The 26,128-nt window shown below is 38.2% G+C and overlaps 1 protein-coding gene across 1 annotated transcript in view; it reads left to right on the top strand.

Moving 5' to 3' along the window:
* The first annotated feature begins 608 nt into the window (after positions 1-608).
* SLC4A7 (solute carrier family 4 member 7) overlaps positions 609-26,128 on the top strand; it is a 58,421-nt gene continuing 32,901 nt past the window's right edge. Inside the window, exons 1-7 of the mRNA XM_054385129.1 lie at positions 609-788; positions 7,597-7,678; positions 16,977-17,120; positions 19,225-19,360; positions 20,333-20,493; positions 22,393-22,581; positions 25,362-25,730. Coding sequence (XP_054241104.1) covers positions 609-788; positions 7,597-7,678; positions 16,977-17,120; positions 19,225-19,360; positions 20,333-20,493; positions 22,393-22,581; positions 25,362-25,730 — 1,261 coding nt within the window. The remainder of the gene's footprint in view (positions 789-7,596; positions 7,679-16,976; positions 17,121-19,224; positions 19,361-20,332; positions 20,494-22,392; positions 22,582-25,361; positions 25,731-26,128) is intronic.

Genomic DNA, 26,128 nt, shown 5'->3' with positions numbered 1-26,128 from the left:
TGTGAATGGTTGCCAGAGATAGAGTGCTTGTCATTGAGCTCTGCATACAGCAGTCACAGATAGCATTAACAAATACACTAACTTTCTGGTGTCTCATAGCTTTGAGAGTTGTGGTCACTGGTAGACTTCTAGTCTAGTCCCACAGTTCAGGGACAAAATTGGGCAAAACCCCCTTGCTTTCAACCACAGAGTGTAGTGGATAGGATATGGGTGTTAGAGAAAGAGGCTAAGGTTAGACTGGGAAAAGGAAAAGCTCTAATTTGTGCAGTACTGGGAGCGAGTCTAGCAGCAGCAGTAGAAGATGGGGAACAATGGCTTTGTCAAGCCTATGCCATGATAGATTCACTGCAAAAGTAATAAAGACACTTCAGGGACAATTGGAAAACAGTGATAAAGACCCTGCTGGAAGAAATTGGAGGAAAACGAACAATTGTTAAAGGAGTAAAGAGACCAAAATGCAACCTTAAAGGAGGTATTGAGGAATCAAATTTTGAGGGAGGCAGATATGCAAGTGGAGCTAAAGTCTTCAGAGAAAGGACTAAGACAAATTTAGCCCCAAGGAGACTTGCAGAAGGCAAACGCATCCCAACATATATCCACTGGTTAAAATGGAGCATTTGTATGAGGATGGTGATGGTGACAATGACCATGCCCAGGTCATCACCGAAGAAGTGTCATTTACAGCAACTGAATCAGCAAAGTTAAAGAGGGACTTTGCGAGAACCCCGAAGGAAATAGAGACAGACTATGTGGGGAGAGTCTCTCCTGCATCCTGGTTTGTCTTCTGGGTTGGTGGGGGAGCAATCTGTCTGGGGTTGGTGTTTTTTCTTCTCTTGTTGGGTCATCTTATTGTGTGTTCATTTTTCTTCGGGGTTGGCTCCACATTCATGTGTGTGGGAGAGCAGGAGGCCTCTAGTCTGGTGGTCTGCATGGTGTTCTGTTGCCATGGTAGTGATGTTGGTTCGTGGTTTCTCATTCCAGTAATGTTGAGGCAGGCAGGCAGAGTCTCTTGCATCCACCCCATGCCTTGTTATTGCTGCCTCAGGAGTGGTAGTCTGTGGTGGCATGAACGATAAAGGCAGAGAAAGAAGGAAAGAGAAGAGATAGTGCACATAGAAATAACTCTAACTTTACAAAACCAGGTAACAACATCACAATAACCAACAGCATCTTCTGAACACCAGCTAATGTCATCTAACTTTATAAAGCCAGGGATGGATTTTAACATTCTGGGTGATCAGAAGAGGAAGATTGATTGCATGTTGGGCATTCACAGGGACAAAAAATGAGTATGAAGAGAACACTCATAGCAATAGCCAACAAAGCCAAGGATACATGAAAAACCAGAATCAGCACAGACAGATCCACTGTTTGCAGCAACAAAAGCTGAGTGATGCGGCCCTCATGGTCCGTGCTGTCTGCTGCCCTGGTCTGCTGGAGTCAGGACTGGCAGGTGCAGTAGGAAAATGGATTTCCATACCCTCTTTAGCCTAATGCACGTGTGTCATCTGGGCCTAGAAACTTCTGTCTCAGATTTAAGCAGAGGCAAGTAAGCAGAAACACTACAAACTGTTTGCTATTTAATATTGTGATTCCTACCCACCGCATCATGGACGGGTTGCGTGTGCCCCTCGAAGAGCTGCTGTACAGATTGTACTTTAGGTTACTTATTGTATAACAGCTTTCTATTCTGTCTCTGTACAACAGTTTTTTTTTGTTACAGTGCCACCATTGTTGATCCAACAGGGTGGCGTAAGGGACCGGAAATTATATTATAGATTTGTCTCAACATTGTTGGGAGAATTGAGATGCAGGGAGCCTGGCCTTTGTCCCTGGGGTCAATCGAGGGACTTTTGAACTGTGAAGACTCCTCAGTGAAGGCTCTGGGCATGTGTTCCACCACCGAGTGGGAGAGGACGTGGCTCTTTTTAGCAACCGTGTGAAGCCATAAAAGGTGTCACAGTATGGCAGGGAGAGACAGAGAGAATCAGCTTTGGCAGTGATCTGCTGGGCTAGGGCTGCTGCCGTGGCTACTGGAAGAACACTTCTGGGGCTGCTAGAGAGGCTGCTGCACAGGGGAGTCTGCTGAGGCTGCTGGACATCTGCTGGACCCTGTAGAGCCACTGGTGCCACCACTGCCGCTGTCATCCCCTAGGAGCTGCCATCATCCCCGAGGAGCTGTCATGCCTGTGCTGTGCTGCTTCTGTTGGTGCTGTTGCTGCTGGCACAGTTGTGATGCAGTGCTCCATACAGATCTGATCACCGTGGTGCCTGTTGCCTGTTAAATGAAGTGTTTTGGCATTTGGCTCCGTTTTGAGTCTTAATTCTGTTCCTGAGAATTTTAAGCTAGTCACGCTAAAAGATCCAATTGGACATCACTCAGAAGTTAAGCTCTACTGCCCTAAACACCTGTGATATCTGAGGTCAAGCTGGAAAGCAAGGGGGTTTAACTTCTGCCAAATTCTCTACCATTGGGTTGTGACTCATGTCCTTTGAATGCATATCCAACAAAGAGAGGGACTGATGATAGAACAAAAATCCTCTTTTGGTTTTGCTTTCTAGGTCACTTTAAATTCTGTTTGCACTGATTTGTAAGTTTAGTGGAAAGCTACTCTATGCCTCTACTATTGTACACTCTCAATATCGATTATCAATGGATAATATAATCTGGCTTGGTGGCTCGTATATACTGATGATGAAAGAATTAAGAGCAAAATGCCCTGTGCGAAGTTTGTTATGTGCTGCTCGTGTTAGTATGTAAATCTACATTATCGTTCTGTGTAGGTTTACCAGTTGGGTTTGTAAGCAGTGTGCTCATGTTTCAAGAGGCATGGCTTGTTGGTGCTGTATTTCAGCCTAAATGCTAAATCCCATCTGCCAGATTTGGTGTCTCTGCAAAGGCAGAGATGTATTCATGGATTCTTGTGGGAAGGAGGAGGAAAGTATTTGCCATCTGTTCAAGTGAGAGGGGATGGGATATAACTGCAGTCGTAAAGCAATATGTAGGTTCACTGTAACAAGGTAGGCAGTTGTAGTAAGTAGAAGAGTATCAAAATTAGAAGTTCTAAACTGTTGGTCAGGGACAGATGATATGTGGGAAAAAACAGATACAGAAACCACCCCAATACATGTGGCTTTGGTTGGTTTGGCTGGTGGTTTGTATTTTGGGTTTGTAGGTGTTTTGGGGTTTGTTTTGTTGAGGGGTTTTTTGTGTCCTTGGGTTTTTTGTTTTGTTTGTTGTTTTTTTTTTCCCTTTTCCCCCATCTACTTGAATAAATGCTACTGTGAAGGTTATTTGTAGCGTGAAAGTGGCAATGGAATTTTTAAAATTCGGTCTTCCTGCCCCCTGAGGGGTGTTGGTCTTTTTGTTTGTGTCCTCTCCTGTGCCCTACTCACATATATTAGTGCTCTTATCTCTTCTAGTGCTGCACATAGTTCCCAAACCGGGGTGTGTGTGTTAATGGAGCATATGAACATTGCCTTAAGCTCAGTAATGTTGAGCTCAAATTACTCTCAACACAATTACTATATTACTTTTAGATTTCAAAGGTTTACAGTGAACTGTATTAGCCATTTGTGTGATCAGTGTATGAACAGAATGAATTGAACTATATTTCAAGTACCTTTAAAAATGTGTTGCTAGTAAGCTGTATCTCTTGGAAGTGGTTATTCAGAAATGCACTTTGACATTGTGCCCTTCTGAAGTCTGTTGTGTGTGTCACTGCATGAGCTTATGGGAGCTGCCCAGTGAGAAGAGCTTGCCCAGATGACAGTGGAAAATTTCTTCTAGGTTTAATACTCTCTGCGTTATATTTGTGCCAGTCCACTAGACAGTAACTAACACAAGCTGCTGGAGGCTGACAACTTAATTCTTGCAAACTCAAATACTTTCCTTAATGATTCACGCAATTTAGGACTGACGTTTTTTAAACACTACTCTTAAAAAAGCACGTAGTGTTAATATTTTAGATATGAAAAGTGTAGCCTACTAAAGACAAAGGTTAGAGAAGGTAAATAAGTGTAAGCACTTTCTGAATACTGGTTGCCTGCAGAGGAAGGTGAATTGTTCTTTTCTCATGGACTGAGAAAAGACATTTGAAAGTCAGAGTTACTCTGCTAGAGCAGAGAGTATTTAACAGTCTTGTCTGGCCTGCGTCAGTTGAAAAGGGGTTTCATTTCATGCTGGGAGAAGCTGTAAGTCTGAGAAGACCTCTTGTAGTATATGTAGGTACCTCTCATTGAAGGTTTTACCAGAAAGTTGTTTTTACATTTGTGAGTAGCCACAAAGGAAAAATTATTAGTGTATTTTAATCCAGTGTACTAGAGTATTTATGTATGTATGCATGTGTGTATTTTTCCTTGAGGCAGTCTGTTCTGTTTTTGTGAAAGACCCTCTCCTTGTGGAAAAACAAACAAACAGACCAAAACAAAACAAACCCCACAAGAACAACAACAAACAACCCCCCACCCCCACCCCAACCAACCCAAATAAAACAGCAACCCAAAAGTGAGGGTTGTAGCTTGGATTTAATTTTACTGCATATTCGAATTGCTCAAACTTTAACTGACATGAGGCAAAAGTATCTTATGGTAGGACTTGCTATTGGCATCGCAAATGGTTATGTTAAAATGATGATGTTTTTGTTTATTTTTTCTAAACAAAGGCTGTAACTGATACGCTTTCTTCATGTGTGATATCTGTGGTTGCTAATGGTTTATTCTTGGAAGAGTCTTTGCATATGTTGAGTACTTTGAGATAGTAATAGAATGGTTTGCAAGGGCATGCATGCCTTTCTGTAATTTAATCTCCAAAGACATGTTACTTTCACATGGTTTTGAAGGCTGCTTCTCTATGTAGAATGTTGGCAAAGTGCCTTAGTTACTACAGCAAAGGGTGATAATAACATACTATAAGGTATTCAGAAAGTACAGTTTCAAAATATTACAGGGAGATAGTCCTCTTGCATGGGTATTTTCTGCAGTTTGTAATATAATTTTCTATTAGCATGCAGTAGTTCTTATAATCTGGAGAAAAATTCTTGTCTTATTCTATTGCTCAAAGCCTGTGCATTTGGCAAGCTTCCAAGTGTCCTAAAAGGACTGTTGGGGGCAGGGCAGAAGTTAGGTACGGGCTATTTCATCAGTCTGTGGCTCTAACCATGAAGCTAATTGTGGAAGAGGTTTTCATGTTTTTCCTTGTGTTAAGTGTTTTTCCTCTCATAGGACACTTAAGATAATTTAGAGGATTTGTAATACTTCCATCTATTTCTGTCTCTGAGTTTTCTGGTAACATGCAGGATTTGTTTATATCTATGTTTCTGTGAACTAGAGTGTACTGTGGTCCTATAATTTTCTATTCCTGTGTCGCCAAAATAAATCGGGAAGTAGATGTGCTTTGCTCCTCCTTGGTAGTGTTACAGCTTTACCAGTGCAGTTAAGTGTTTTGCTGCAGTCATCTGATGCCTTGAAAAAAATTGTTAACTTGGGCTTTTTAATGTTGCTGCTTAGAAACTGCTTTTTTGCTATTGGGTTTGGGAAAAAAAACTTTGTAATGTGCATAGTGTGTTGGAAAATCCATCTTCATTAAAGATAAGAGCCAAGACTGGTGGATTTTTCCCTACCTCTGGAACAGTTGTCATAGAGATGACAGAGGCCAATGACAGTATGAAGACATCTTGTAGAGGACCTTTTAGTTTGGTTGTGTGTAAGAGACAGGAAGGTATCACTTACCCTCATCTTACTGCCACAATGCCTTCTAAATTTCTGCTACTTCTTTATTAATGGGTTCTTGTCACATTTCCATAGATATCAGACATGGCTTTAGTTTAAGCACCTGAATTTTGTAATTGTGACTGTGAAGTGCACAAGAGTTTTGACTTTTCTGACAGTAATGCAGAACTCTACTTGCACAGTGCAGCAGTAGTGACAACTTTCTTTAACTGGCTTTCTTCAGTAGCCAGCAGTGATATGGATTTTTTTGGCATGTGTATATGTATACAAAACTATAATATCTGTTTTATTAAGACTAAAGAGTGTACTTATTTTTGGTGGGGATTGCTACAGTATTTTTTAGCTCATAGTTCTTACACAGGTGCGTTGTTTTTATCCTTGCCACTTCCCTGTGAGATAGCAAACCTGTTCTATACATAAAGAGTTGCACTACTGAGTAATTCTAAGATCAAAGTTTAGGTGAATGTCAACATTGTTAGGGTTCTCAGTCCCTAGAAGGCTCCTGATTTGGGCTTCCTTTTTGTCCTGATGAAGCTGTTATCACAGGTCCCCCCATTGATCAATGTAAATGCACCAGTGGACTGTTGAGAGAAGTGTTGATCAAACAGATTTGTCTGTGGTGGATCTAGCTGTCATGTGGCTGCAAGAAAAGTCACTTTGGTGAACTGATCCAATAGAAAACTAAAGAAGTTGTTAAAAAAAAATCCATTGCTTCAGCTCTTTGTATCTGCCTTCATGACAGATAGATCTGACTTAAGGAGAAAAGTGTGTGCCCAAGGGAGCAGAAAAGAGCAGGGGCAGTATTCTACAGCAGTTAGCCTGCTGTTAATATATAGTTAAATGTGAAATAAAGCATTTACCCTTAGGGTAGGCAGCAGTCCTTTTGTGGAGAACCAGTCCTGTCAGGAGGCTGCAATTTGTGAGCTGTTAAAAAGTGAACTGTATTCTAAGGAATGTAAACATTTTGAGAAAGGCAACTTTAATCTTGTTTGATGTCAAGGTTTGAGATGAGATTCAGTTTTCTACTGCACAGTTGTTTTGAGCTTTTTTTTTTTTTTTTTGTCAAGATTGAGCTTAAAGATCTGCTGTAGTGATGTGCTAAATGTGAACAGAGGACACATTCAGGGCATAAGTCTTATTTTTGAGCCTGTATCTATTTTCAGTGCTGTGCTTTTGTGATACAGTAGGTATGGGTTTGGTAGTAATGGAATCTGAGCAGATCATGTTGCAACTGTTATTTTCTAATTTTGTGCATAAAAAAAGGTGAATTAGAGAGGGGTGTAGTTAACAATGTGTCTGAAACCTGAGTGTGAAACAGTTGTTTTTGATCTTCCTAAAACTGTTGGTCTTGGAGAGACCTCCAAGTTGTATAACTCAATTCTTCTGCCACTCCTTTTGTATAACCTTTGGTTCACAGAAGCTTCTCATTTGTTTTGGAAAATCTCACACAGGAATTGTCCCCTACGCAAATGGGTTCATGGTCTCTGAATATTAACTTTCATAACATTTCATAAAGCTGCCAATTAGTCTATTGAAGTAGATTCATTGCTGTTGAATGTAAAATTCCTTCTCCCTCCTGAAATGTGTCTCTTGATTGTTGATACAGTGACCTCAAGAGCATTGCAAAAGTTGCATGGTATTTAGTGTATCTGTTGATTTTACACTTTTTCTTTCAATCCATGGTAATGTTTTCTTGAAGAGCTGCATGGGTAGATTTTTAGTGATGTTTTTTCTCAGTTTCTAGGAGGTGAAAAAAATGTGCTATTTTAGACAAACAACTTCAGAACTGCAGGTTATATTTAAGAATTGTATCTATGTAAAAAATAATTCTATTTAGTTTTAACTTCTGTCTTTTTTTTTCTTCAGGGTCATGATGAAGAAGCCGTTGTGGATATGGGCAAAATTAGCTCTACTATCAATACAAACTTTGAGAAAGAAGAACTAGAGAGTAAGCTTATGGTGTTTTTCTGTTTCCTTAACATGCATATTTTTTGCCTCAGGATAAAAGATGTATTTTCCTTCAAGTGTAACCAAGTATCACTAAAAGAGATCAGAATTCTGTAGCTATCATAAAATCATAGGAATAAACCCACTGAATGGCAGATGACTTGTGCATTTTTTTTCTCAATGTGCACACTAATAAATACTCAGTTATTAAAATCTGGCACAGGAAAAAATGTTGAAGAGAAATATTTATGAAGCTTTCCAAGGAAAGCTTGCTTCTGGGATTGTATAGATGTGAAAAAGAGATTCCTGTCAGTAATTTCTCAGCATGAATAACATGAAGTTCTGCAAAATGAAAGCTTGAGGAACAAAGGTCATGAGGGAGATGTTTCATTTTCTGAAAGGGAGTACCCTTGTGAGTGCCATCATGCACCTTACATACTAAGAATATGAACAGATAATAGTACTTACAGTTCCCTGTACATCCTGCAGTCTGCTTCTGTAAAGCATTATGGAATCCTGTTAATCTTCATTATTTGACTCAGGGTCCTGCATTTAGCAATAAAAATGGCTTTGAATTAGTTTCATATAGCAAAATACAATTTCTTACTGACTTGAAAAGGAAGCAGATTTGTGTGAAGCTTAATTGATGCTCTTTGAAGTCAGAGGGCAAAGTTAGGGAGATCTAGTGTTAAAATCTTATTTATTCACCTTTTACATAGAACATAATGAAACTTAATTAACATTTGCATAATGCTGGAAGACTATCAGTATATTCACTAAGTTTCTGAGAGTAGTGTTATCACTTTTGAACACGAGGGAGCCATTATAGCACTAGTTTATAGCTGAGAAAAGTTGATTTGGGTTTCTGTCACATTTTCTTACACTGTAGTGTAAGAGATGGTTTTAAGTGATTAAAACTGTTTGTTGCTGTTGCAGTCATACTCTTGCTCTGTTCCCTTCAGTCTGTTACTGCTTTCCATCTTGACCTGATACTTATTTATCTGACCACACATAAGCCTGGTTAAGTATGTTAAGCAGATGAAAATGTAGCAGTCCTGACGACAGAGAGTAGTAAGAAATATCTTGGCAGCTGAGCACTCCAAACCAATTTGCCCCACAGATGGATGTGTACCAGTGTTGAGCAGAAAAAGGAAGTGTATATATGAAATTAAGAGGTGCAGTGGTGGAGGCTGCAACAATGCCCATTTAGATAGGGTTGAGCTGTGGTGAAATCACTGCCACGTCTGTTGTTGTGGTTAAATTTTCAGTGCAGGTTTAAGCTGTCTTCCCCTTCGTTTTCCTCTCTTGCTTTTGCTGGGGGGTTGACCCAGAAGAAAAGTGTGTGTTTTGCAGGGAGGCAGGGGTTAAGGGGAAGCAGGCATTCAGCTGGAGTAGTGTCTTGTGCAGCAGCGTGAACAGCTGTAGTGCCTCAGCCAGAAGAATGACGTGGGAACACACAGCCAGAGAACTTCCTCTGTCTCTCTTGTAGTTATGAAACATACTAGGTGGGAGGGCAGGGGATTCAGGCTGTGCTTGCATTGCTGACTATGTAAAATAGCCCTGTCTTACCCACAGCTAAAGAGTAAATTGAGATGAAACCAAGACTTCTGTGTCATGAGCAACCGAGTTAACATCACAACTGTTCAGAGGTGGAGATGAAGAGACCTCACTGTCCTCACCTTGCTTTTAGCCATACAGCCTTACCTTTCCTTTTGCTACCTCTGACTCTCTCTTAGTAGTCACCCAGTGCAAGTGTCTCAAAGTGAGAGGGGCATGACTCTGGATAGTGTAATTTTTCTCTACTGACTTGTAAATGTTGCCTTGTAGGTTTAGGAAGACATACAGTAAAGCATTAAGTGTTTTAGGACCTAAAGCTGTTTCAGTCTAGTCTTCTAACTTATTTTCCTGGTGACCTGAAAAGGACTTTGAGGAATTTGGAACCTTTCCAGGAGTGTGTGTTGAATGATTTTCAAGGAGAGGAAGCAAGTTGTTAATTTAGTTCATCTATAACACAAAGTGCCAAACCTTCAAGAACTATCATGAATAGATATTATTTAACTGCTTGAAAGCCTGTACAAACTAATGGTGGTCAGTCTGATGCTGTAGAAGGCATAATTTTGCAGCTCATACTAAAGCAAAGGTATCTTGGTGTGGTCAGTATTTGATAGTCATCTTTTCTGGAAATTTTGTGATGAAATATTAATGGAAAGAGGGCTGGATGCTGAAGTGGAAAAAAGATCTTGAAGTTTCAAGCTCTGCATTCTATTTATGATGGCTGGGAAAGTGTGGTACCTATCTGGAGTTGACAGTGTTTAGGTTAGAAAGGTTAGGCACAGGCTGCTTGTTTTGCAACTCTTGTCCTGTGAAAGAGAAATGGGTGGAGGTGGTAAGTGGTAATAGTGGGTAGGCTCTATAGGTACTAAATAAATGTACTGTTCTTTACTGAAGCTGTAAGGCAATAACAAATGTCAGTTTATAGAGGAACTAGAAAGGGGAATAACTTCTTAAAACAACATTTTAAAGAACACCTTATGTTAACTAAATGCCAAACTCTTTGAGTTGCACTGAGTGAGAATAACAACAAAGTAGGGCAAGATATTTCATACCATCTTGTAAAAGGCATTTTCTGTTACAAACCATGTTTAAGGAAAGCTTTCCTAGATCTGAGTTAGTTTGGTTTGCTTGATGTTATCAGGACCTATATTCTTTTTTTTTTTTTTAAATGTTATTTTTCACCTTGGTTTGAGAATACATTTATTAGATAAGTGTAAGGGAAAATGGATATATTCTTCTATTCTTAGCAGACCAGTTACAGGCATAGGGGGTTTACATATAACAGAAGTCTTGTTCCAGAAACAATCTGAGGTCAAGAGTCTGTCTTGGTAGACTGGTTTTCTGTGGCCTAAATCCAGGAAGCATCTTTGAAGAGTTAAGATGGATTAATAGCTACTCTACAGTCACGCTATCATGTGACAGGTGTAAGTAAGTGTTCACATTTCAAGTGACTGTGTCTGATACCTTTTAGAGCCTTATTCATCCTTTCAGTTATTCTTTCCTTTTTAGTAAATCTTAGTTGATAAAAATAGGTAAAGTGAAATAATCTTGCATTTCTTCTCCTTTGGAAGCAAATTGTGCATCTAAGTGGAAAACTTGAGAATTGTGTTTAGCAGTTAAAATGTGTTATGAGTAGTTAGAAATGGTTGATTTGGTTTTGTTTGTTTAAAATAAGTTGTATGCTAGGTAAACCTAATGTGTTACATTCTTCTGCTTTAAAGTAGGAAAAATATTCTTGGAAGACAGGTTTTGTAATGATTTAGATCTATTTAATATTACAGTCTGGGTGTTGCTTTATGAAAAGTATAGGCTTAAGTAATTAGTTTCCTGTGTGGGAACTGGCACACCTCTACAGAGTCAAACCTGTACAGAATCAAACTCCCTTCTTATGTGCCAAATTTAAAGTAGAAAATTGCCAGAAGTATTTCTGAATGGGTGATGTCTCCATTTACAATTCACTGGAAACTAATGTTTCAGAGCTTTTAAAGTAGGAGTGGGTTGTTTTTTTTTTTTAATTTGAAAAAGTGTCTTGTTTTCTAACAGAAGTGTGAAAGTTTGAGGTTTTTCTCAGGATAAGTCTTACATGAGGCAAGATTTTCTTTGTAACGTTTTTCGTATCTTAACGTTTCAGGAAATAGATGCATTTGAGGGCAGGCTGATTCATTTCAGCAGCTTTTTAGGAGAGGGATGGTGATCTAATGTGTAATGAGAATGTATTTGATGAAGTGGGAAAATGACCTTTGCAAATGTTTCTTTTGAAATACTTAACAAGCATGCTGTTATGAATGTGAAAGCCTCTCCTTAGAGGGACATGGAGTACATGAAAGGCTGAAAGCATTGGTTTCTTCGCTAAGTGGAGGAAGGGCTAATCTTTGATCTTAATGATACTTCTGCTTCAATTGCATATTTCTAGGTTTCACTCCCCTCCAACAGAAACAACTCTTTGAACTTATCTTTGCTACATACATCCTTTTTCCTGAGCTCTGCTGCAAAGGCAGGGTTGACCCAAGAACCTTCTGCTCAGATAAAACATGTGGCCCAGCTATGGTCTGAGCTGGTCTGACTTGGATGTATAATGCAAGGGCAGCTGGCACAAGTACCAAGTACTGGCTTCTTTCCTAGTTGAGGGAGATCAGTGCTGGCAGTGGGCCACAAAGACCTGGTATGGGCCAGAATCCCTCTGTAACTCTCTCAGCTGACACTAAGCTTTGCCTCTTACCATTACTACCTTCATGTCTAATGACCCCTAGTGCCTTCTTGAACATTGTTGGTTGTGTTAAACAGAAATATTCACTGCATTTTTCTCTTAAGACTACCATTGCCAACTCATATCTGGTTTTAAGTCAGAAAATAGTTATTTCTGTGTATAATGAGAAATCTGGCATTTACTGCTTCTATCACAGAATGTTAGTGGTTGGAATGGACCTCCAGAGATTGAGTCCAATCCCACTGCCAAAAGCAGGATCACTTAGGGTAGTCCACACAGGAATGCATCCAGGTGGGTTTTGAAAGTCTCCAGAGAAGGAGACTCCACAACCTCCCTGGGCAGTCTGTTCCAGTGCTCTGTCACCCTCACTGGAAAGAAGTTTCTCCTCATGTTGAGGTGAAACTTTCGATGTTCGAGTTTGAACCCATTGTTCCTTGTCTTATTACTGTGCACCACTGAAAAGAGCCTGGCCCCCTCCACTTGATACCCACCCCTCAGATAATTTATACACACTGATGAGAGACCCTCTCAGTCTTCTCTTCTCCAGACTAAACAGCCCCAGGTCTCTCAGTCTGTCTTCACAGGGGAGAGCTCAAGTCCCCTGATCATCCTCGTGGCTCTCCATTGGACTCCCTTCAACAGTTCACTGTCTCTCTTGAATTGGGGAACTCAAAACTGGGCACAATATTCCAGGTGTGGTCTCACCAGGACAGAATAGAGAGGGCAAAGAACCTCCCTAGGTCTGCTGAACACACTTTCCTTGATTCACCCCAGGGTACCATTGGCCCTCTCGACCACAAGGGCACATTGCTGTCCCATGGAGTACTTGCTGTCCACTAGGACTCCAGAGTCTTCCTCCATGGAGCTGATTTCCAGCAGGGCAACCCCTAACCTGTACTGGTGCCTGCTGTTATTCCTCCTCAGATGCAGGACCCTGCACTGTTTTGGATACATGGTTTTGATCTCTCTCAGGACTTAGAAGTCTTCTATTACTATTTTCTTAGGGACTCTGAGGAGAAATGAGAGAACTTAAAACAGGGCATTTTCTATTCTGTCAGTTTTATAGGACTCAATAAAACTGACCTTTGGAGTAAGACCAGCCATTTGATTGAGAAACATGTATCAAGCTCCCAATATTTCAGTTTGTTTCATGCTGATAATAACCTTAAGTAGTAAATACTCTGGTGGATTTGAACAGCTAAGCTTGGATAAAGACATGTTAGATTAAAATGAACAATTAGCTTTTGGGCTTTGTGCTACCAAATTTAGTATTGGCAGTCTATTAATTCTGTTGATTATTGGTTTAAAGTAGTTCTGTAATAAGCTTTGCTTGAGAGTAGTACTGTGGTACAGATGTTTGTGTGAATAAAGCACTCAAGGTCACAAGTGTACCTTTCAAGCTTTTAAAAACCATATTCAATGAAATGGTTGTGTTCCTTTCAGAAATAGCACTGCTGCTACAAATTTCAACCTTTCTCTGACTTAATTTTCCCCCCATTGTTACTAAGTTACCTGTCTCTCAGGCTTTTACTTATTTATTTTTTCCTCCTGGCCTGGGTGACCCCAATTCACTAAGAATGAAGGGGGAAAAATAGCTGTGTTGGTGTTTTGGTTTGGTTTTAATGGTAAGTAATTCTTTGTGCATCTCCTTTGTGAATAATGACACCTAAAGGATCAGAGATGTACCCAGTACAGCTGTTGGTAGTTTTAGAGGACTTCTCAGTGCTTTGCTTTGTTGAGTTAGAATTAATGTTAAGCTTGTTCAGCTTTTATTATGCCTTTTTGTGCTGTTTTGGGTTTGAATATACCTGCAACATGGTTTTGGGTAACTGTAGCAGTACAGTTAACAGCAGTAGTTTTGGATTTTCTAGGTTAATATCTTTGAGTATTTGTGGATGCTAAGCAAGGGTCTGTTTAGTGTGGTGATGAACTGCTGTTTGCAATAGCCAAACTTTTCTTGGCTAGTCTGTTGGACTCCCAACTCATGTTCTAGCTCCAAAAAAAGAACAAAAAAATTTCAGAGGTTCCTTTCAAACCTCAAGGTCTTTCTTGAGGTTATTCTAGTAAAGTTACATTGGATAATGCTGCATTTTATTGAATAATTTCTGAAAATCCTTTTGCTCATCAGTTTTGGTCCCAAAATACACTTGCAGGTGTAGCAGTCTGATCACTTTGCATATACAGAAGTTGCATATAGAGAAGGTTTGGGTTAGGGTTTCAGATTTGCCAGTAGGACAGTGTCCACATGAGTAAATAGCCATTTGCACAATAGTTGTTTGTGGGCTGTGTGATCTGTATAGTAGGACAGCCCATTGCTAGCCCATTCCTCTGTCTTTGTGGTACCCTAATTGGTTAGGATGGCAAGAAGCTCTTTTTTTAAACTCTCCTTCTGGAGTAGGATGTAATATTGAATGTTGCAGGTTGTGTATTGACTGCCCTGTTGAGGACTAAGTTGGCAGTGCTTATTCAGTCTGCCTTGAAGCAGCTGTGAGGCATGTGGACATAGTGATAGCCAGAAGGTCAGTTCATTTTGAGTAGAAAAGCAATTTGCTGTGGTCAACAGGTTGTTTAAAAAAACATTTTGAGTTTGGTGCTTATTTTAGTTCTATTTAACCTAAATTTTTACATGTCTGTATCCCACATACTGCTCTTCTCCAAATTTTACTGGAAAAAAAATCAGGCTGTATTTTTTTTTTTTTTTAAAGGACAAACCTCTTCCTTTTGTTCCTTCATCTCCATGCAACAAGATGGTCTTTGATGATGGAACTAATCACATTAGCATGTAACATTTTTTGCAACAATGGGGTGAATTGTTTAGGATGGGGGCTCTTGAAAAATTTGTATTGCATTTTTAGTTGTTCTTTAGTGCAGGAAGCAATGTGGGTTTTTTGTTTTCACTTACGGGAAAAGCATAACAGTCCTAATTTTTCAGCAAGTAGAATCTTCAGCATTTTCAAATTCCCAAAACTTTCTAGAAAGTAATCACCAGGAGGATTTTTGTGCAATGATCAAAACATTTGCTTAAAAGGGGCTTGTTATGAATGTTTAAAAAAGCTGATATTATAACATGTTCTGTTACTAGAAATGGTTGAGTTTACCTCTTTTTTTTTTTTTCTAGTTCCTCCCCCCTGAAGTATTTTTTCCTAACAATGAATAAAAATGCTTAACTATATGTGTAACTATAGTTTAATACTTACTAATTAAATATATAAAATCTAAAGAATCCTTACAGGATGATAACAGCATTTGCAGTGAGTGATAGGTCACTTGGTTGTTACAGGCAGTTTTGAGTGGGGTGTGGTGAGCAATGCAGCTGTCTGTGAGCACTGTAGCATAAGATTTTTGTATTGCAATGACATCAAGAACATGATCATTGTTAGTGGTGCCACCTAGTTGTATTCTGTCAAGCATGTTCATTTATGGTTAGGGGTCACTTTTGCACTAAATCTCTGGGAATTGCCTTGCACCTGGTATAGTCATGTGTGGTGGAGTTCAGGCTGCCCAGCAGGGGCTGGGTGTTATTGCTAGAAGAAACTCAGGAAAGAAAAGTCTCTCTCTATGTATAAATAGGACTAATGAATGCTTCAACAAATTAATCTGTTTTCCACTCTTTCATGGAAACAAATAGCTTTTAGTGTGCTTGATTTCAGATTTGGTAGCAGTGCCAATCAGTCGACTCTAATTACAACTAGTGTTTGGAATCTGTCAAGAATCAGGTCTTACAATAAGAAAAGGAACCTTGGCCAAATTAAACATTGAACTTGCTTGTGCATTGTTGCTGATTTTTTTGCTTAGTCTTTTTCCTTTGGTAGCACTGTAAAAACCACTGCTTTAAAAAGTGGGGTTTTTTGATCTTTTTGGCTTTTCTTGGAAAATAAGTTTTATATACTGCCACTTTCTATTCTTTGAAAGCTTTGTAATTGCCAGTATTTTTCAGCATCCTTATTCTAGTGTGGGTGCATGTGCTATAATCACTTGTACATGTATGCATGTTTACAGCCATAGCTCCTAGGACTTCATGTATTCTATAAATCTGCTGAATTTGCAACTCTCTAAGAGCTGGAAAACCACTTCCTTTTCCTTTTGTTCACGCCAGTCTTCTGTAATAACTCTTGTGCAGTATGAAACAAATATTTAGTGTTAACCTCTAGGCTTGTAGTTAATGTTTCTTTTCCTGAGATTGTTTGTTTCAAAAGGAATTGAAATGCTAATTCCATTACAGCAGACATGGTAGTAATATGTTCATAACACTGACTGATGGATTGATTTCTTTTTCCACGTTGTTGATGGAGGTATTGTCTTAATGTGAAAGGGAAAAACAGCGTTGAGAGTGTACATGTTTTAAAGAGTAGTGTGTGTTAATCTGTGCGTGTGCTACCTACACATATTAAAAAGTTCTAGAATAGAAACACCCTTCCCCAACCTTCTTTGTAAGTTATTTGATGTTTTGGCATATGCTTCCAAATATAAGTTCCTTTATGCTCCTAAACTGATGCAAAATTAATTTGTATAATTGAACATCGGGTTCACCTAGGTGTGTCACATGGTACTTGAGGAAATACTGGCAGTTCATTCAAGCAGAGAATACTCACTGCAGACCCTAAACAATGAGCAATTTCTTAATAAAATTCATTAACTGAACTAGATTACCTCTTGACAGTGTAACAACTGTCCTTATTTGGATCCCTGCAAACGAGGAGTAAGTATCACATAATTTCTCTGCCTTGCCCTGGTATTTATCATGTAGCTTCATTCATTGTTACAGGTCAAGCTTGTGTGACTGTGTTAGTTATTTCACAACCGAGTTCTTAAATTGGGCCATATTCTTACCAAATTTCTCAGGGTAATGAGTATAGCATTAGTTTCTTGACACCTGGGAAGGACAGAAAGGAAATAGTAATACTGCTTCACTAAAGGTAGTTTTGCCGAGTGCTTTTAAATTTCTTTGTTGAACTCGTTGTCTTTTTGACTAGCACTCTCAGTTTTGACAGGAAGTGGGTTTCAGTCTAATTATTTCCTATCAAACTTTCTTGAAAAGGCCACAGAGCTGTGTATATTGGAGTTCATGTCCCCTTTGGAAAGCAAGGTCGTCGACGACATAGGCATCGTGGGCACAGGCATCACAGGAGAAAAAAAGAAAAAGAAACTGACAGAGAGGATGGTCGAGAATCTCCATCATATGGTAAGAAATCTGTTGTGTAAGTTCAGTGTGTCTCTTGAAAAGAAACATGTAGTAGCTACTGTGCTTACTGGTTTGTGCTGTTTGCTTTCACTGTAATTTATATCTCTTTTTTTAATATAGAATTGGGCAAGGGTTTTGTGGTCATGTTTTATCTAAATCGTAAGTTGTTGGACTTCATCCAGGTTTGTATGTGAACATTCAGTGGCCTACAATGAATAGGTTGGACTAGAGCTTTGTAATACTTGCCTGCAGCATAAACATTTTTATGATTTACATGAGACACCTTTTTCAGGTTGCATAGCATTGTATAACTCTTCCTGTAGCAAGCAAAATGTTGGAAATTGAGCTGTGAAGCAGCATTTGCCATGGTAATTTGATCAATGAACCATTAACATTTTTGCTGTCTCTTAGAAGTGATAAAGGAATTACATTGCCTTCTGGGGTTTAGATTAGGATCAGACATTGCCCCTTACCTCCAACCTGCCTCTTGTCTTTGTGTCATGCTCTAAAATGAAATTACTCTTAGCATTTTTTCCCACAAGACTGCAAATCCACTTTTTTTCCTAGGCTGTAATGAATGGGAAAGTTCTGGTGGAGAGTTTCACTTTAAGCATGGACACTCTTCACCCTTCTGTTACTAGAATAATGTTCTACATGGGGCCAGTTCTCTGAAGCAGAGGAATTTTCAAATGGGAGTACTTTTCACAAGCCTGTTTTTACCAATCTCTTACAGTTGTTTGTATCATTCATCTTCAAAACTTGCCTTCCTACATATAAATTATTATCATTTGGTTTTATGTTTGTAGAGTTTTGCTGTACAGGTTCTGAAGCAGCAAGTAATATTCAGTAGGTAGAAATTCGCTTCTCTCTTGTGGTTACTCCTTTATCCTGGGTACACAGGATATGGCAGGATTCCTGGGGATATGTTGCTTTTGGGACAATAATCTGCTGTAGGTATTCATTGATAGCAGATGTTGTTTGTGCCCAAGAGCTCATTTCAGATTTATGTTATTGGACAATTATACATGCCAGAACAACAGTGCAAGAGCAAAATTCTGATCTCATGTCTAAATCTAGAAGATATTCTTCTGCAGTTGCAGTATACAGTTGTACATTCAGATCAAGCATATGTGAGAGTGATGTATTGGTGAACCAAGTAAAAATTTTGAAATTGAGATCTACCTGAATTTTTCTATCTTCAGCCTTCTTTGAGATAACGTTGTTGAACCATTGTAATTTGAAAGCTCTCCCTTGAGTTGAAACATGACCTTTACATAGATGTTAAAAAGCTCTCAAACCATGTGTATAAATAATTTTTTAAGTTTTGTTCATAACAGTAAAGTCTGCTGCTGATATTTGAGCAACAAAAATAGTTAAATTTTGTTTTGAGTTATTACTGAACCTGGCCAACTGAGCATTATACTATGAGAAGTTAAAATACTTCCTGAGCATTTTAGCTATGTAATTACTACTTTCCTGTGCTAATTTCTATACAGTGCTCCATCCATGCAATGAGAAGGTGAATAGTTTTTTTTTTTGTTGTTGTTGAAAAATCTATTGCTTTGAGAATATTAGTGTCTGGGTACTTGCAAAACAAACAACAAAACCCAAAACATCAACAAAAATCCTGCAAGAGCAAACAAAAAGCCAGCTATTTAGCATCTTAGACTATTACTTAGGGCAGTCAGGCTATTTGTTTCTATCAAATGGTGTTCTTTCCTCCTTTAATGAGTGTCTGTGTCATGATGGTATAATTTATTTTGTACTCAGATTTGAAAATAAGTTTTCAGCCCTTTGCTATATTAATTTTAACTTCTTAGCCAACTTTGCTGTTGCTATTTTCATATTGTTAACCTATAGAAGAACTAAAAATATTTAATTGCATTGCATGAGCATAAATTTCCAGATGTGATGTTTTCAGAAAGAAAAAACAAAATTTCAAAGGATCTCCTTTTGAACAAAAGAAACATGAACATTTCTTTCTCATCTGTCTTGAAGAGGATGCTGTGTTGCATATTTCTGAGAGCAGAAGGTTTAATTGTGATGTGGTGTTTCATGCATAATAGAAGTATGAATACTTTTGCTCCATTTTTTCCTTTCCAAGATACTCCATCCCAACGAGTGCAGTTCATCTTGGGTACTGAAGATGATGATGAACACATTCCCCATGATCTCTTTACTGAAATGGATGAACTTTGCTTCAGGGATGGAGAAGAATATGAATGGAAAGAAACAGCTAGGTATGCTTAACAAGTAGGTTGTTTCAAGGTATATCTTCTAGTGATTTTATTTCAAAGAACTGCAAACCAAGTCTAAGTTAGAATTTTCCTGAGCTCTACTGGTTACTCAGTTCTTGCTCACCAAATCCAATATTTTTTTTTAATGCTTATCCAACTTTGGAAGAATCAATATAGTTTCTCAAGTATGGTGTTGACTTGCTAAAACTGGTCATGCCAAGCATTGTGAACAACAATACAGGTGTTCAGCCACGGAACACAGTATTTGCTATCTTGGAAATATCTTTGCTCTATTATTGCTAATATGTTAATGTCAGGATTTTGTGCTCAAATGTCATGAAAATTGGATACTTACATCTATTCTTTTTAGGTAGTATTTGATGAATTTTTTACAAATGGCATGCATGAATGTTACAGGATGCCATGATTACTTTTGGCCCACACTGGTTACGTTACTTGCTTTTGCATAGTCATCATAAATATTTCTGCATTCAGTACTTCTAATTACTTTATGGCATGCCTGCTTTTGCAGAAGTTTAGTTTACATAATGCCAGTGAATCAGAATCAAGATCAGTTTATAGTTACACGTATTAGTATTACCTAGCTTGTCTGTCTTGGCACTGTAGAAGACCTGAACATGGTACACGATGTGTTTCAGACAGCTTTGTAATGCTAATGTACTGATTAAATTGAGATATGCAAATCAAGTGACAAGGCACAATCCCACACTGTTCACAGGAACCCATGACTAGACAGGTATTGCTCAAACCAAAAGAAACAAAATTGATAAAACTAAAACAGCTGGGTGGGATAAAAATGTGACTGTCAGTTTTGTTGTCTGAGAAAATGAAAGCTGGTATGAGCTGATTAGATTTCCTGTTCTGTGTCATACAGAAGCCACAGGGAGGAATGAGATTGATTTCCAAATGGTCTTCCAGGAGAAATGTAACGATATGCAAGTGTATGCATTTCAGGTGGCTGAAATTTGAAGAGGATGTTGAAGATGGTGGTGATCGATGGAGCAAGCCTTACGTAGCAACTCTGTCCCTGCACAGTCTCTTTGAACTGCGAAGCTGTATTCTCAATGGGACGGTCATGTTGGACATGAGAGCAAACACACTAGATGAGATAGCAGGTTGCACCAACACTTTTAAAAATATACTTTATTCCTAAATTTGTAGCTAACTTGATGTTTTTGATGGTGTGCATGCTTACTGCAGTTTTCTTCATCTAGCTGCTAAGAGCTGATCCTAACTTCACTGACAAGGAACTACACTGGATGAGTAGGACCTCCTTTACATATCTGAGGATGAGGTCCAGAATTTGCCTTTATGTTCTAATCTGTGAATGTGTTCGTTGTTTTTACAGATGAAATATAAATATCTGACCAGAACATTTTAGGACTTAATTTATGCACTTTAATACTATAATTATTAATCATAACTTGGCTGATGTTAACTTGATGCCATTAGTGCAGTTGATGGTTAAACACCAGGTATTCTTTTTTCACCTTTGTAAGAGATGAGTGGAAATAAATTTTGTCCATGTTGTCCACATGGTCATTTTGGATGCTATCAAACCATCTTTGACGACTCTTCCACCTGTATATGTAGATATTTCCTCTGTATGTATGTATACACACGCATATGCTTAGCTTGAATGCCTTTGAACTAATTTCACATAATCTTCTTGATATTTTTTGCGATAGGTACCACACAGTGGAATTCTTTATGAGGAATTATGTTAGGCTTTGGGCTGACCAACATGCTTGTGAAAGACCAGCTGTTTAGACATGAAAAACTTTTGGCAGTGCTGGAAATGTTTTCTTGTTTTGTTTTCAAATCTTTGAAATTCACTCAGGGAATTAGTATTCCCTTCCTGTTTTTCCTCACTTACTGAGCAAGAATGTTCAGTAGATAGTTTGTAAAAATAATCTTTTGGTTTACAATTTTTAACAGTTGAATGTGTTAATAATCTTAGTACATTTAAAAAAAAAAAATCTCTGTGAACAGCAGTCTTGGAATAGCAGGTATTTTAGTGGGAACTAGGATGCATTAAGAGAATGCAGGAATTTTGTTTCAGGTTAATTTTAGGTGCCACAACAAAAGTAGGTAGGATAACAATCTTTGGGATACAAATGTGTTGTCTTGTTTTATGACCCAGGAATACTTAGTAGCTATTCTTCGTTCTCCCCCAAAACAGGAGGGAGAGAAGAGGGTGGCATGTTTCCTTTTGAGAAGCTATAAGAAAAGCCTGTGTGTTCCTAGTCAAGGAGACTGCTGTACTGACAGAGACTTTGTTGCATGTAGTTCTGTCTGTTAGGTATTCTGAGCCATAATTTTTTCATTGTGAAAAGTTCTATGTAATTGCAGTTTACCAGTACAGTTAGGTTCTCAATGTATCGGTCAAGACTGGCAAAATATACTTTTGAAGTTGTCACAGGTTCATGTTGATTTGTGCAGATTTTGGGCTTTTTAAAAATATTTTTGTTTGTTTTAAAAAAGGCAGCAAAGAAATCACAGCAGATACTTTCCTAGATCACAAACTTTTTCCTGGTGTGAGCACACTAATGAGATGCTCTTTTGAAACTTGGTGTTGTTTGACAACTGATTGAGTAGTTTTAGATGATGCAATACTTAGGAAGTATCTTCTAAAGCATATTCATTGCATGAAGTTTGTTAGCTTCAGGAATTTGGGGCATCTGAAGGTGACTGAGGAGTTAGAAAATTAATCTCTATAGAATGAGACTTCTATTTTTGTGTAGTTGTATACTTCCAAAATGGGCAACACTGGATTAAGACTGTCTGAGATCTGTTTCTTGTGTTTCTGCTGTTGTGTGGAGAGTTCTTCACTTCAGTGGAGGGTTATTGAGTACATAGATGCTTTTTCTTGAGAGGAAGTCACTGTTGAAATGAAATATATATGAAACATAGATATGGAGTATAGATATGCATACGAAACATAGATGTGGAGTATAGAGAGGTAGATATATATATATATATATAATTAAAATTTCTTTTTTGTTGTTTTTTAGATATGGTTTTGGACAACATGATTGCTTCTGGCCAGCTGGATGAATCCATAAGAGAGAATGTGAGAGAGGCCCTTCTAAAGAGGCACCATCATCAGAATGAGAAAAAATTCAGCAATCGGATTCCCCTGGTTCGGTCTTTTGCAGATATAGGCAAGAAACATTCTGACCCTCACTTGCTTGAACGAAACGGTGAGATAAGTTGTAGCATCCAGTTTCTTCTAACCTGTTAAATAATGTTCTCACTGGGAGATGAAGGAAAATTCGACTGATAATAGCAGATAAGTGTTTCCTTCTTGATAAAGCGGAGAACTAATGATAACAGTGTGTGCTATATGTGTAGCTGTGGATGATGTTTCTGTGTATGTTTGAATTTACTCAAACATTCTACTCCTTCTTGCATACATGGCATGTGTTACTGTTTTGACCTACTGAGACAGACCTATGTTGGCCCTAATGTTTTTTAGGATATGCTTGCATAAAATGTGCAATGTTTGAGGAATTTCAGCATCATGGCATAGCTTTATGTGTTTGTCATATGAATCCTGCTTGTTTATTCAGTCTTTATACTAGAGATTTACTTTAGTCATGTTATGAGGTCAGTAACACTGACAGTTCTGTGTTTTAATCCAGTGTAGTTATCTTAGTGACTTTCTAATCATATTATGCTAATGGTGAAGAAAATACTTTAAGCTTTACATTGTTTTGTAGAGAGGGCTATAAAAAACAAACAGTTCCAAGAAAGGTATCTTTGATGTTTTTATAGGTTGTGCTACATCTTTTGTTGAACCAATTCCTGAAAATATTCTGCAGTATCAATGCATTCACTCTAGACATCCAGTTCTAAAGTCCAAATAGCAATGTATACTGCAGAGCAGCATACTGTTATTTTTAGTTCTTATGATCTCTCTTTTTGTCTCTGATCTTTGTTTTTTGCTTTTCAATTTCAACTGAAATTGTTTAGTCTAGTGAAAACATAGTACTGATTTGATGAATCACTTCTTGAAGTGAAGTTCCTGTCCTGTCTTGGAAGATGTCTTATTGCTTAGAACACTTGTTCTACTTGCTGGATAATGCATGATGGGAGCTCTCAGTTGATGCATACTTGGAGCATTCTCCAGGAGATTCCAAGCTTGCTGATATTTTTTGTTAGCTAGTGAATATGTGATGTATGCTGAAATATTGCCCAGATTGCTTCAGAATGATTGATTTTCTTATTTTTTTTTGCCCTAGAATGAAAATACAATTAATTTATACAAGAGCATAACTCCTAACTTTATTGTTTTGTTTAGCAAACACCAAAAATTCACTTGGTTTTTACCAATCCCAGAACACTTGTATCACCAATTGTAATTTTGAACATTTTATATTTGAGTTTTCTTGCTTGTCCATTACTTTTCATGTATCACTTCCAATTTTCAGTGTAGGTTTTTTTTTCTCTTAACGCTGTTCCTAGAACAGAGTATGGGATATATGCTGAAACAAGAAACCAATGTAATCCGATGAACGTTCTGCCAGTGTTTACCGATTTTTACTTTGTCTTTATAATCCTATGGTTACCCTCTAATAAATAGGTAAACCAAACATCCATATGTGCATAATACTTTTTAGGCTCCTTTTTGCACCTGTGTGTGTTAGGATATCTTATTTTCATGATTTATCACAGGTACGCTGACAGAAGTCTAGTTATTACAGTAGTGATTGATACAGACAAAACCAGTTTGTTTTGCTGGTCCTCTTATCTTTACTGCAGTTTTAATAGTTGATGTTTGAAGCTTTTGTTTTTAATCAAATTTACATCTGTAGAATACACTCTCCCATTGAGGGGGGACTCAAGATTGACCTTTACCTAGGCATACTTTATGTGCCTCCTTTGTAAATGGTTCTAAGAGTATTCAAAGTATCGATGCCTGTGTGCCTCGTATAAATGCAAGACTAAATGTGTCTAGTTTGCCATTTCCTCACTTGATGGCATGGTATGTGAAAACCAGGGCACTTTTAATTTCAGGAATTGTAGGAGAAGTTTTCAGTACTCAAGGACACTCAGGAAAAGTGTTTATGATAAACAGAAGGAATGGTATCACTAAACCTTCCAATGGAAGTGCTGATATGAGGATAGACAGTCTCCCTTCCTGCTTAAGAAGGATCTGAAGTCCATTACAAACATAAATCTGAGGGAACCATGACAAAGATTATGTTCTTTATTTATTAAATTAGTAATGGATTGAAACTGGATAGGGCAAGAAAAGTTACATGGATTTTGGAGAAATGCATTTGGTTTTAGTCAAGTGGGGATAATTGATAAGTCACATCAAGAAGAAATGGAAAAGGAACTATGTATCTCATCCTTGGCCCTCTTCAAAAATGTATATTGAGATTACAGCTGGCCAGGAAACTTCCTATGAAAACAAGACTGAATTTGGCACAATTAGATATGTTTGATCATGTTCGTTTAGAAATATTTTTATGTAAAAGTAAACTATTCTTTGTATATGATGGGTACATTTAACTCTGAAGTCTTGTAGTGACTTTGGCTGCTAATGCTTTTTTTAATGTATTTTTTGAATGGCATTGAGGTTAGCAGCAATTTGGAATAAGACATTTTAGGAAAGTTTAGGGGTCTGTTTTAAGAGATAAAACTTTAACCTTTTTTGTTGTTGTTGAGTTTGATGATGTGTTTTAGGGTTTGGTTTTGGTTTGTGTTATATTAACAGTTCTTATTGACTTAAAGATAATGTCTTCTCCCACATGTTTTTGCCATTCTAATCTGTACTCATTGGTAATTTCTGACTTTCCTAGTGTGAAATCAGATTTGCTCTCATCTCTTTTCTTACTTGCATGAGTATGACACTTGTCCTGGAAAGCTTGCAATTTACTATGTAAATTGTTAATGCATATTTGTGTCTACATTTCATGTTTTTCTAGTGTATCCCTGTTGCAAGCCTCATGGTGTTTCATTTGTTTTATCTCAGGGGAAGGCCTTTCAGCCTCCCGCCACTCTTTGCGAACAGGTCTCTCTGCCTCAAATATTTCCCTGAGAGGAGAAAACCGTTTGTCACTTCTTCTCAATTACCTTCTTCCTTCTTCAAGAGCTGGAACCCCGGCAACCTCAAGGCATACAACCCCCGTAACTACCCCTCACAACACACCACCCTCCAGTCCTATGTGCAGCCACCCGCCAACCACAAGTGCCCAGCCAAGTCCACTTCAGGGCAAGGAATTGCTGGTGTCACCTGCCAGTGATGATATTCCTTCAGTAATAATCCACCCACCTGAGGAGGACTTAGAAGTTCAGGAAAGCCAGGAAAAGAAGACAGAGGAAAATGTTGACAAAACACCAGGCAACTATCAAAATTTAAGCTGTCCATGTGTGATGCTCTCTGCATCTGGATCACTTGCATTGCGATGTTTTTGGCACGTAACTTGGGCACAAAGAAATATAACTGTTTCCTCTGCCTGCATGTTTTATTTCTTCTCAGTTGTGACTGTTCAGCATTTTTAACTTTTTAGCTTTTAAATGAAGCCAGCTAAGAAATTCTTTAACTTTCATTTTTGTAATGAATGTAGTTTTAAAATACAGTGTAGAAACAAAAGTTTCAAAAATGGTGGCCTTTTCCTCTCATTCACCTACACTCAGGTGTTTGTGTGGGTTGGTTGGTTTCTGGTGTTTAGGGTTTTTTGGTTTTGGGGGTGTGGTGTTTTTCTTTTCTTCAGTGGTGGAGTTAATATTTTAAATGTG

This window comes from Indicator indicator, chromosome 11 (genome assembly GCF_027791375.1).
Source record: "Indicator indicator isolate 239-I01 chromosome 11, UM_Iind_1.1, whole genome shotgun sequence".
Lineage (NCBI taxonomy): Eukaryota > Metazoa > Chordata > Aves > Piciformes > Indicatoridae > Indicator > Indicator indicator.
This window is presented reverse-complemented; position numbering and strand designations above follow the sequence as displayed.